The sequence below is a fragment of the Panthera onca genome, chromosome D2, assembly GCF_046562875.1.
Source record: "Panthera onca isolate mPanOnc1 chromosome D2, mPanOnc1 haplotype 2, whole genome shotgun sequence".
Lineage (NCBI taxonomy): Eukaryota > Metazoa > Chordata > Mammalia > Carnivora > Felidae > Panthera > Panthera onca.
The window spans coordinates 19523108-19536341 of record NC_138349.1 but is presented as its reverse complement, the minus strand read 5'-3'; the positions used below and the strand labels follow the sequence as shown (position 1 = coordinate 19536341).

General features: G+C 34.2%; 1 protein-coding gene across 4 annotated transcripts in view; it reads left to right on the top strand.

Annotated features, from left to right (window-relative positions):
- Positions 1 to 5535, top strand: part of SHOC2 (SHOC2 leucine rich repeat scaffold protein) — a 108006-nt gene extending 102471 nt beyond the window's left edge. For all 4 annotated transcript variants that reach the window (XM_078434829.2, XM_078434827.2, XM_078434828.2 and 1 more), the window contains 3 exons: positions 787 to 924; positions 1251 to 1368; positions 3436 to 5535. In XM_078434829.2, coding sequence (XP_078290955.1) covers positions 787 to 924; positions 1251 to 1368; positions 3436 to 3644 — 465 coding nt within the window. In that variant the 3' untranslated portion in view covers positions 3645 to 5535. The remainder of the gene's footprint in view (positions 1 to 786; positions 925 to 1250; positions 1369 to 3435) is intronic.
- The last annotated feature ends 7699 nt before the right edge of the window (positions 5536 to 13234 follow it).

Genomic DNA, 13234 nt, shown 5'->3' with positions numbered 1-13234 from the left:
GTTAGGATTAAATGTGATAACACACATACGCAATGCATTTAGTGCCTTGCAAGTAGTAAACTCAATAAATAATAGCTATTATCATTATTATCATTATTTTTTGGTCTTATTACATATGTTCATTTTACTATGTATGGTATAACTTTGGGGAAAACAAGTGGGCATAAAATATTAGCCCAAAACCTTACGTAGGTCTTTCCATTCAGTGCTTTTTTCACTGTCCCATACCTAGTATTGTCTCCCTACTTTCTCCACCACCACCACTGTAATTTCTCTAAGAAGAGGAACTATCTTTCTCAACCACTTTTTTCTCTCTTCGGTGTATTACAGGATGGCTTGCAATGTAATAAATATACCATAGCTAATAACTGTAGGGCTTTGAATTAGCAGTTTAGAAATCAGTTGTTAACCACCCTTAAATGATAGTTTGTAAGGGGTTTTGAACAAATAAGTGGCTTCCTATCAGATTCCCATTGGTAATCATTCAGTATCAAAACACCATTAACTATATGAATTTTAGTGCAAGTAGTTAATTTTACATTTTTTTGTAATATGGTTAAAGTTAAACTTTTGCTTTCATTAGCTTTGACTTAAAATCTTTTATTTCCAGTAACTATGGTGGTTTTTTTAAGAATAGTAAATTAAATGTTTTATGTTATATAAATGAACATTACCCTTAATATTCACTGTTTAGAAAATTAGTAGTTTAATAAATTTTAAGCCACACATGGTAATATATAACTCCCATTTCTTGAGTTACTAAATACTGTCAATAATTTCTCTTAGGTTCTAATACTGTCAAACAATCTTCTAAAAAAGCTTCCCCATGGTCTTGGAAACCTTAGGAAGTTAAGAGAATTGGATCTAGAAGAGAACAAATTGGAGTCCTTGCCAAATGAAATTGCTTATCTTAAGGATTTACAGGTAAAACATTATCCTGGTGATTTTATAGTTCTATGACTAAAGTTTTTGGGGTGCATTCCAAATTGTGCATTTTTCTTAAGAATTTGATCTAATTCTTGAATTAGAGATTTTTCTGTTGTAGCAGTAAGGCTCAGTTTTATGCTTATGTAGCCTGCTTTTTGTTTTCTAACAAATGATATATTTTGAAAGTAAAATTTATTGAGTGATTCTTACCCAATCTAATTTACTTATTAATTTCTTATTAGTTTAGTAGATGTATTGTTTTACATTTACATCAGTAGTAAGGAATATATATGTATTTCTCTTTTGTTTTGTTAATCTTTTAGAAATTAGTCTTGACAAACAACCAGTTGACTACCCTTCCTAGAGGCATTGGTCACCTTACCAATCTCACACATCTAGGCCTTGGAGAGAACCTACTTACTCATCTTCCTGAAGAAATTGGTATGAACCTTTTGGATGCTTGACTCTGTACTTACTAATTTGCTCTTGTATGTTCAAGCAGTGTTTCAGATAGGACAAATCTGTTTTTGTCATCTGATGTTACATCAGAGTCAAGATTTTTTATTTTGTATTTTTATAGAGCACCAGTTCTTAGTTCGTTGGTTAGTTTTGGTGAGATTTCCGCATGGGGTATTAGAGTTAATATTTTATTTGAGAATGTTGTAGCATACTTACATTTCCAGTATTTAACCTTATTTTAGAAAAGTTATCCTCTGTTTCCTCTACATTTAAAAATTATATAAACTTGAATTAAATTGGTAATATCCAATGCCAAAAGAACATTTCCTTATGAGGTTTTAGGATATTTGATTAAATTAATATTTGACAGTACTTTCAAATTTTCTAAGTGTTCATATCCATTATTTCATATAATCAATATGACTACCTTGAATTTTAGGCAATTCAAGTTGTAACCCCATTTTACAAAGAGAATCGATTGAGGTCACATTATAGTTCTTAAATTAGTAGTTTCACGCATTATTTTCTTGCATATATACCATGCTGTTTCAGACGCTTTTTAGAATAGTGATTAAGAATGAGTTTGGAATTGGGGTGCCTGGGTGGCTCAGCTGGTTAAATGTCCGACTCTTGATTTCAGCTCAGGTCATGATCCTCATGGTTGTGAGATCGAGCTCCATGTTGGGCTCCACTCAGGGTGTGGAGCCTGCTTAAGATTCTCTTTCCCCCTCTTCCTCTGCTTGTATGTGCACGTGCTCGCTCTCTCTCTCTCTCTCTCTCTCTCTCCCCCTCCCCCCCTCCCCCCTCCCCCCCCCCGTCTCTCTCTCTCAAAAAGAATGATTTTGAAGTTATAATGTAAATTATACTTCAATTAAAAAAAAAGAAGTAAAATAGACCATTCAAAATCTGGCCGTGCTGCTCATTGGCTTTATGGCTTTGGATAAGCCATAAGCCTTTAGGTTTTCTACTTGTGCAAAGGAAGGATGATAATAGTAACTTCTCATAGGGTTGCTCTGAATATTAAGTAAAATCTTAAATGTGAATATCCATTACCCGGTAGCCATTATTTTCATTAGTCTTCTGCATACAGCTATCAAATATTACAGATTTTTAAGTTTAAAAATTAGAAAACACTGGAGGTGACTTCATTTTTAGTATGTTTATTCATCTAGCCTCATGTGATTGCAGGAGACATTTGCCTACAAAGCGTGAATATCCTAAGAGAGTCTAAGATAAATTTTTCAAAGATTACATAAGTTGATTTTTGGCTTCCTGCCACATATGTGATAACCTCTCTTTGTGAAGGATTTATATACCCAGTAACAAAAATCTTTCCACATGATAAATTTATTAGTAAAAGAGATTATCACAGTATCTATAATAGGAAAGTGATGATAAGCACTGATTTACAATAAACTTACCTCTGGAGTTTTGAAAAAATGCATACCAATGCCAAGTTGTTCTGAACAGAATCCTTGGAGATACAGCATGTGTGTTAAAAAAAAAAAAAAAAAAAAAAAGTTTAAAAACCTACCATAAAGGAAGAAATTCTGGTTTAATTGGTATGGAGTGTGACCTGGATATAAGGGTTCTTTAAATTGGCCCCACTTGATTTGAATATGCAGCAAAATCTAAGACTGTGGTTGTAGAGCTTTAAAACTAAGAGACAAGAGGAAGAGGAAATATGTATTCAGTGTATATAATGCCCACATCATTCCCAATTGAATTTCTAAAATAGTAATGAATTAAAAAAAAATTTTTTAATGTTTTCTTATCTGAGAGACAGAGAGCAAGCAGGGAAGGGGCAGAGAGAGAGGGAGACACAGAGTCAGAAGCAGGCTCCAGGCTCTAGGCTCTGAGCTGTCAGCATAGAGCCCGATGTGGGGCTCGAACCCACGAACAGTGAGATCATGACCTGAGCCGAAGTTGGACACTTAACCAATTGAGCCACCCAGGTGCCCCTAAAATAGTAATGAATTTGTTAAAAAATAGTAATTGATTTTCTTTCTCTTTTTTTCTTTTTTTTTCTTTTTTTTTTTTTTTTTACAGGTACACTGGAGAACCTAGAAGAACTGTATTTGAATGACAACCCCAATCTACATAGCCTTCCCTTTGAGCTGGCTCTTTGCAGCAAGCTTTCAATCATGAGTATTGAGAACTGTCCACTCAGTCACCTTCCACCTCAGATTGTTGCTGGGGGTCCTTCTTTTATCATTCAGTTCCTAAAGATGCAGGGTCCGTATCGTACCATGGTCTGATACAAATCTGCTGGTCCCACACACTGTTCAAAAATAGACTGCCATTAATGTTTCATATCTATATCTGTATCTATTTATGTAGATATCGATATATTTGGCAGATTTATAAAGACTGCATTATGTGTTTCTGCTAATAGAGGAATCATAGCCATTTAGATTTTTTTTTTTAATTCTGTACAAAAGGCTTATATAAGTTTTCTTTGCTGAACTTCATGGATGTTTTTCTGTTGTGTAATATGATAATGCCAGTTTGCTTAAAACATTTGCCAACAAATTATGAAGTTATTAAATTTAAGGGCCAGAGGTAGTATAGTTACATATACTTTCTCTTAGCAAAAATAATGGACAGTTTTGTTGCAACTTTTTGTATACATTTTCCCCTTACCAATTGTCAGATCATTATAGTATTATAGGCCCTAAAAGTAGAATTTTTCTTTAACTTATTTTGAAATTTGAGATTTAAATTTTATATATTGTTTACAGTCAGAGTAAATCACTGGATTTTTTGTTGTTGTTGTTTGATTTGCTCTGTTTTAATCAGTGAAATCTAGTTTATATCCTCTGCTAAAGAATTTGCATCAGCTGGTTTAAATATTAAAAGATATTTGCTTGTTGAAACAACTGGCAAGTGAAAAGATACAGTCAAAAATTCTAGAATTCCTTTAATTGTGTTTCTCTGATCAATTGTAAAGCAAAATATCTGAAGTGAGTCTTTAGGTCGGGGGGAGGGTATTGAGACCTTTTCTAGTATAAATAAATATCTTTTCTTAAGTTTGGGGGAACAGAAACTTGTAGTATGAAAGTTGTCACTCCTGAAAGTTGCAGAATGACAAAAACTAACATTAATTTGGCAAAACAAAAACAAACCCTACACACCCATACACACACACATTCTATATATGTATATACAATGCTATATAGATATGTATTTATTATATCATAAACTACAATAGGTAACTTTAAGGATTTCTCCCTAGCCTTGTACAATGAAATGAATGTTTTTTCTTTGAACACTGCAATATATGTATGTTTCAAGGTTATTTAACAGTGTACTATGGTTTTATATCTTGACTTGCCTTGTACATCTTTCAGTTCTGGAATATCTGCGTCTAAGCACAATATCTTCACACTGTGCTGTATTGCTGCTGAACTAAATGCACTTTTCCCCACATGTGGGGCACTGGCTTCAAACAATTCAGTTCAGTACCTTTGATTTTAATCTCATCTTTCCTTTCTTGGTAGTTGTTAATACAATTATGGAGAAGAGGCACATTGTATAGAAGCCATTGACAGTTCAGTGGAAGTTCTGTAAGATGTGCATGTGCTATTTGATACATTTTCTTTTGCTTTACTGCTTTTAAGGCTAGCAGTATTGTAAGTGTGTGCCCCTTATACAGTAATCTTACTTTTGGTAGTGTCAGCCTAAGTCGATTTAATTATTGAAGAGACAGAGCAAGTGCATTCTAGATATCATCCTAGAAAACACTTCCCATATAACGAATATTATGTATAATTAAGTATTGCTGCTTGGTTTTCTTTTTTTTTTTTTTTTTTCTTCCCATTTAGATGGGCATTGTGTTTTAAATAAAACCATTTTTTAATTGAAGCTGTATTAAGGTAGAAATTTGGAATGTTTTGCTTTTTCTGGCACTCAAAATCAAGACTAAGTTTGTGGTTGAACCTGTATTCATAATTGGCAATTTTTTAAGGAACAAGTAAGAAATGGAAGGCAGGTGAAGATATAAAACCCTAGAATGCTTAAATGTGCTGTAAAACTATTGTAGATGTCACTGGATTTTACCAAGTAATATCCTTTCTTCTTTTTTTCCATCTACTGTGGCTTTTCAGTTAAAATTTTGTTTATAAAAGGAATTTGTTTATTACAGCTCTATATGCCTGTGTGTATGTGTGGTTTTTTAAAAAATATCATATCCAGGTGTGTTTATGTATAAAGATGATAGAACTTGAACTTTAAAGGCAGTAACCTAATGTCTTTTTTTTTTTTTTTTTGAGAGAAAAGGTTATTGTTTCTTAAAAATGAAAATAGATTTGATTTTTAAAACATTTTGGTTCCCCTGCTGTCATTTATGTTAGTCTTCAACAGAAAGAAATGCAGAAGGATCACACTCTTAACGTGAACAAGTAATGTTCTAGGCAAACCATATATAGCTGAGGACTTCTATAAAAAAGTTGTAAGAAGTATAAAACATATGTCCTTTTTAAGGCTGCTACCTTGTAAGAGCCCATGAATTTTGTTACTTCTAACAAGAAACTAAGTGGACTCTAATTGGGATACCCTTATGAAATTGATATTTAATATTTAAATAGTTTAGGGATACTGTTCAATGACTACATATAAGCAAATACTTTTCCTGAAACTGCAGTGGGACTCATTGGCATATCCAAACATTTTTCTTTCTTTTGAAGAAATCAGGTTTAAGTCTCTCTGTTAGGCTCAGTAAGTCTAAAAAAGGTTGGGGGGGGGGGGGGGGTTAGAATGTTACATTGTAAAAAGTTGCTCTAAACTTTGCTTTTTGTTAATATATAGTAGCAAAACTGCAATGACCATATCAACCAGTCCCTTTGTTGATAGTTCAGTACTTTTTAAATCCCATATGGTTATTTCATACAAAAAGGGGGAGATGCTAAATAATTTATGGACTTGATAGATGCACATGAAAACAGAAGATAGAAACTCTTGGAGGAGAAAATACACTAAACGTTTATTTGTACTTCTATTAAAAGGTGGGTGATAAATTGGAATGGCCTCTAAAAATGTAATTGCATATTTCTAACTTACCTCATTCTAAAGGCTGAATCATTTAAAATGTATAAATGGTTATACATTACAATTTATATAGTCTTTCTGTGATAACATTTGTTACAACTTTTCATGTCAGTTACTGCTAAGCCATGCATCTTGAGTCCAAATTTCAGCTTGCAGAATTTATAATTATTTATCAGTAAGAATGGGTTGTGGTTGAAGTGTATAAAATGGAACGCTTAGAAATGGGGAGCACTATTAGTCATTATGTTGGGCCCAACAGCCATGTGTCAGAACTGTCTCTGGAAAACCAGGTTATATGGTTATTCTTGGGTGATTAACATGAGATCCAAACAAATGGCACAGTGTATATAAACAAGCGAATAAATTCCTGAAATGTCCAAATTTAACTAAAACAAACAACTTATAAAGAAATGTTTCCTTCTGCCTATACCAGAGGATAAGGATGGTGTACTATATATCTTTGCTAAAACTTTCCTCTTGCTGTGTTCTTTGGTTTGTTTAGACTTTACAAGCCAATTTGGGCAGTTGGAAGACACGTGACAGTGGTAGACTCCCACATCTCTGAGAATTCGAATATGAAAGAATTATGATGTTTATACATAAAAGGATATCTTGAGTGTTATGTTTAAGAAAGAATGAAGAGAATGTTTTATAAAATAGATATCTGTACTTTGTTACTGACTAGAATGCCTTCTTAACCTGATTAACACTAATTCCAAGGAAACATTTGTGTGTTTATTTTTAACTTTGAAATAGAAGTTAAAATGTAAGTTTTTGGAGATTTTTAACTTTTAAAACTGAAGTTGGATCATTATTACCTTTAAACAAACTTTACACACTTGTTAACTATCCTGCTGACATTCTGTATTGTAGATATAAACTGTTTTGAATGTAAATACTTGCTAACAATCAAGACTTCACACTGGATCGTAATTTGTGGTGTTTTAGATTGGGGACTTGTTAAGGTTTGATAGGAGGAAGTATTACTGTCTATACTATGAAGTGTCTGCACCATTCAGAGTAGTGTGGATAGGACTGTCACAGGTTTTGCAGGTTGTGCGTTGTGCAACAACACTACACTGGTGGATGTAGTCACATCATAGATTTGCAGTTTTTCAGCAGATGGCAGTAAAGTGCCTCATTCTAACAAAATCAGTATATTATGTCAAATTTCTGACAGATGGAAGTAGAGAGTCTAGAGGAAGGAGCGTTTTTTTCACCCTCATTTGCCCAGTGGTACTAAGTGGGCTAGTGAGTCTTTGTGCAGATTATCAGAGCTCCGACCTAACAATTGTAACAATAATTGAATAATATTTAAGTTACATTATAAGCATTTTATATGTTATAGGTACTAGTAAAAATGCTGTTGATGCTCTTATTTGGAGGGGCACCTTGGTGGCTCAGTCTGTTAAGCGGCCGATTTTGGTTCAGGTCATGATCTCACGGCTCGTGAGTTTAAGCCCTGCATCAGGCTCTGCCTGCCTGGGATTCTCTCTCTCCCTCATTGCGCCCCCTCCTCGAAATAAACAAATAAAAAAATACTCTTAGAAAGTCTAAGAGGGACTTTATTAATGACCATTATTAATCAGATTTCATATGTTATTACTGGTATTATTTATATGGAGAATTCCAGTGGTCTGATCAGACTTAATATGCAAATAGCATTTGCTTTAGTTGTCTATACCATTTTCTTTAGATAATTTTGTAGAAATTATTCAGTAAGTCTGTCTAGCTAGCACTTAAAACTTGGTATCTACTACTGAAGGGAATATCATGTGTATGGCTCAAATGTTTTTTTATTTTAATATTTGTCTTTAATAGAAACATATACATAATTTTTCCTTGTTTAGTGTTTTTCTTCTTAGCTCAAAACTCACTTAAAAAAATTTTTTTTAACCTTTATTTTCAAGAGACAGAGACAGAGTGCGAGTGGGGGAGGGGCAGAGAGAGAGAGGGAGACTCAGAATCCAAAGCAGGCTCCAGGCTCTGAGCTGTCCCCTCAGAGCCCTACACAGGGCTCAAACCCACTAACCATGAGATCATCACCTGATCTGAAGTCAGACGCTTAACTGACTGAGCCAGCCAGGCGCCCCTCAAAACTCATTTTTAACAGTTGTCTTGTGATTGCTAAACAAGAATGTTAACAAAGTATTTTGTATATGGTGTCCTTTGATTATATTTTAACTTGCATGTCAGAACTTGTTTTTAATTAGATACATGATAATTTGCACAGTACAGAGTTTATAAGATAGGCAGTTACAAGATAGAACATTACAAAAATGATAGTATCTTAAAACCATATTTAACAGTTTTGACTTTTTTTTCCTAGTAAAGCTCAGCCTTCCCTTGATGTTTAACAGGACGTATACCGTGGTGAATACTTAGCTCTTCTGAATTATGTTTCAAGATCGGGAGGTATAAAATAGCATATAGAAAATGTACTTTCCTTTTTTTGTTTTTAAGTTTATTTTTATTTTATTTTATTCATTCATTCATTCATTCATTCATTCATTCAGAGAGACAGGGACAGTGTGAGTGTGGGAACAGCAGAGAGAGGGAGAGAGAGAATTCCAAGCAGGCTCTACGCTGCCAGCTGATGCAGGGCTTGAACTCCCGAAACTGAGATGATGAAATCAGAGTTGGAAGCTCAAGCGACTGAGCCACCCAGGCGCCCCAGAAAATGTACTGTTAACCTGAATTATATTGTCCATTATTTTGACCACATAAAAGTTACCTTTTTAAATTATCCTATATGAAGGTATTCAGTATAAATTATGTCTTTGTAAATGTTGTGCCACTGAGTCTTAAAAATTTTTCAGTGCTGCATGTAACTGAAATTGGACATGAAATCAGCCTTTGCAGTGTCCTTGAACTACAAAAATGTGGAACTGAGAGAAGGGACTCTACTACCATTTAATCTGGAAAACTTTAAAACAGCAAATGGCAACCATGAAGTATAGAAAAATAGGTGTACAAAAAATGCACCAAAGTATTTTGTATGGTCAAGAGTGACCTTCATTATACTTACTTATATTGTTTACTATTTATAAAACTACCAGCTATATGGGTTTTTGGTTTTTTTCCTGTTTTGGTTTTTCTACTAGGGTATATAATGACTGTATCGTGGAGATACTGAATTAGTAGAGGTAATCCATTCTTTGAGCCTTCACAAGCAAATGCTTTTGTAAGTTTTCATAAGAAAGTCTGCTCTGCCATTTAGGATGTCTTAGTAACTAAAGGAATTGAGCACAGGATTCCTAGAAAAATGAAGTTGGGATATTGGCTAATAAAGAACATTATTTAAATTAATGTTTTTAAATGTTTCATGATAACAACACCCATAAGGTTTGCCCAGTGGAAACTATCTAATTGGCTGAAGAAAAAAAGTTCTCAGGGGAGGCCACAAATACCAGTCCTATGCACAAGGTGATTAACTGTATCCTCTTTCCTCTTAACATTCTTTGGTACATGTTTTTTAAAAGGTCATTCTGACCACTTTGAGAAAGAGTGGATGAAGGGAATCAAAACTAGAGGTCAAGTGACCAAATGGGAAGCTGTTGGAGTAATCCGGGTGAGAGATGACAGTGGCATCAGGATTGAAGTAGTGGGGATGGAAAAAAATAAACATTAAGGGAGCCTTAGGAAGATATAGTGGTAAGACTTCATGATTGATCCGAAAAAGTGAGAGAATCAAATCTTAGTTCTAGGATTGTGGCTTAAGCATCTGAATGTATTTACTAAACTGGAACTTTGCAGGAGGACCAGGTTCTTCTAGTTTTTTGGGTATGGGGATAGGACGTGTTCTATCTGGTACCTGTGGGACCTCAAGTGGAGAGGTCAAGTAAGCATTTGGATGCTTATATCTGGTGCTTGATAGGTTAGACCTGGAAACCGACAATCCAGCATACAGGTGATAATTGAAACAATTTCCTAGGTAGCTCACGTTGAAAGGGAAGAGAATGGAATCCTCCAGGATGGAATCCTGATGAACTCCAAAATGTAGCTTTTGCAAGGTAGGGAGGGGCCTGGAAAGATTGCAGTAGCTGTAGTAGAATTGGGAAGGAAAGGAGGAATACGGTGTTCAGGAAATAGCCAGTTTCATTCAGAGTTCAATTTGTAAGTTATCAGTGTATTCTTCAATATCATTTTAATTTCTGTACCAGTTTTTCTGGAACTCTGCACTGTCCAAAATTGTTGCCACTGACTAGCTGCATGTAACTATTTAAAGTTAGATTAATTAAAACTAATTAAAATTTAACTTTAATTCCTCAGTCACACTAGTAACATGAATTTGTCAATAACTGTGTATGGTTGCTGACTAATGTATTAATGGAAATACAGAACATTTGTGTCATCAAAGAAAATCTGTTGCACAGTAATTCTCATTTATAGCCACTGTCCATAATTAGTTTTCAACCCTAAAGCTTGGAGATTATACCAAGTGCTTGTTTTTAAGATTGAGTGGAGGGTGCCAGATAAGGAATGTTAAGGGCAACTCTTCATGGTCTTTCCAATAAATTTTATATGGTTGCTTAGTTAAATTTGATTCCCTTTAATCTTATCTCTAGAAAAGTCACCTAAAGATTTAACCTATTTTTCTTTTTTTAAAAATTTTTTTTTTTAACGTTTATTTATTTTTGAGACAGAGAGAGACAGAGCATGAACGGGGGAGGGTCAGAGAGAGAGGGAGACACAGAATCTGAAACAGGCTCCAGGCTCTGAGCAGTCAGCACAGAGCCCGACGCGGGGCTCAACTCACATACCGCGAGATCGTGACCTGAGCCGAAGTCGGACGCTTAACCGACTGAGCCACCCAGGCGCCCCTAACCTATTTTTCTTTATTTAAAAAATTATTACCTGTTCTTTTCCATATTCTGATTATTTAATCAACCTGTTTATGGTGGTTTTTCTTCCCTTTTGCTGTTTAACTCTTTGTAGTTAATTTTTTGGAATAGATTAGACTTGAAGTAACTGGCAAGTTTTATACAATTTTTTTTTTTTTTTTTTTTTTTTTTGAGAGAGAATTCCAAGCAGACTCCACATCCAGTGCGGAGCTTGATGCGGGGCTCGATCCCACGACTCCGGGATCATGACTTGAGCCAAAATCAGGAGTCAGGACTGAACGACCCAGGTGCCCCATACATTTTTTTTTTTAAACAAATCTTTGATTAAGGCTGGCTTACCTAGTCTAGCTAAAGAACTAGATTTTCACGATCTTAGCCCTGTTAATAAAAAGTAGACCCAGGAAGAGCATGTCTGTATTTGGGAAGGGTACAATTTTAAAATGCATACCAAAAAATTCTGACTTGCACACCATTATATAAAAACTTAGATTAAAGTTAACTGATTAGATGATTGGTTCTTTAATGACTTATGTAGATAAAAGCAACGAAACTGTCAACTCTTAAACTGTTTTCAACTGAGATTTTTAAAAACTGGGTAATAATTTATCCTTTAAATTATAAGTGCATCAATGCCTAGTGAGAGAGCTAGTATATATATTAAAAATTACTTTCAAGATTAGGCATTGTGAATGTCCAAGTCTTTTTAAATATTTCATTTGATTGAATAACTATATCATTATTTAAATTTCCCTGTTGAGATTAGGGGTAAGAATATGAATGTTTGGATTTCTTTTTTAGTTTCTATTGCTAACTTTGAAAATTAGAAAACCTAACTTTAATGTAATTTATTCGAGAGGGAATTTTAATGCTCACTGTTTAAGCATCTAAATGGTCATATTTTTTATGATAGAAGTAACACTCAGAATGCTTGGAGTTAGCCTTTTAATATCTAGTGTAAAGATATATGCCATATATGTGAGTACATCTGTATTAATGTGAGAGTTAAAAGCATAATGATGAAAACATAAATGAAGTCTACTTTGTTTCAACTCAGGTGGGTGAACAATTTGTCAAGAAGTTCTCTGTTTTTTCTTGATTTGGAAGGTCACGTTTTGCTGAATTTTATTAAAGATTCCATGCATTTTGACTGGCACTGTTCTGGTGCAAAAGTGTTTATTGTATATCTTTCCTTGTCAAACACACACTACAGACAAATTTTCGCCATTGAGGAGGTCAGAATTTAATGGATTTCACACCTATTTTCAGTAATCTACTTAAAAATTAAGAATAGCTGATTTCATTCAATTTTTCTGACCTCCAAAGCACCTTCTGTTACTGCTTAATAAAGGCATCCTAAGGCATTTGAGAGCATTGATTGCCATTTAAGAGTACCAATAGACTGGTTTGTAGAGAAGAAAATATTAACGTGAGTTACGGATGAGCCTGGGTTTGGAATGATTACCATTTTCTTCTAAAATGTCTGGTGACTTACGTTTTCCTTCCGTGAACATCAGCATAGATGGAAGTAATCTACACTTTTTGGCTTTGATGTGAACTTCAAAAGAACACTGTACAATCAATTCTTCGAAGTAACCGCTAATTTATTCAGATTGCAGATGAAAACTAAAAGCAAAAGTTTTCTAGTTTTCTGCTTTTGTACGGTTATAACTTATTGGGCTACTTTTCACAGGGCATAATTAGTCTTAACCACATTCATTAAGTTTTCCCATGGATGAGATATCTGAGTGTTAGGGTTAACTTTTTTTCATTTTATATACATACACCCATGTACATATATGCGCTCCAACTTTTTAAAAGCACGTTTGAATATCATGTAGTAAATACCAGCTTTTAAAAACATTCTAAAATATACCAACTTTTCTACCAAGGAAAGTCTTTAAGTTCTAGGTTCAACAAGAGTTTGCTTGTACCTAAGTGCTTTTGGCAGTTATTATATA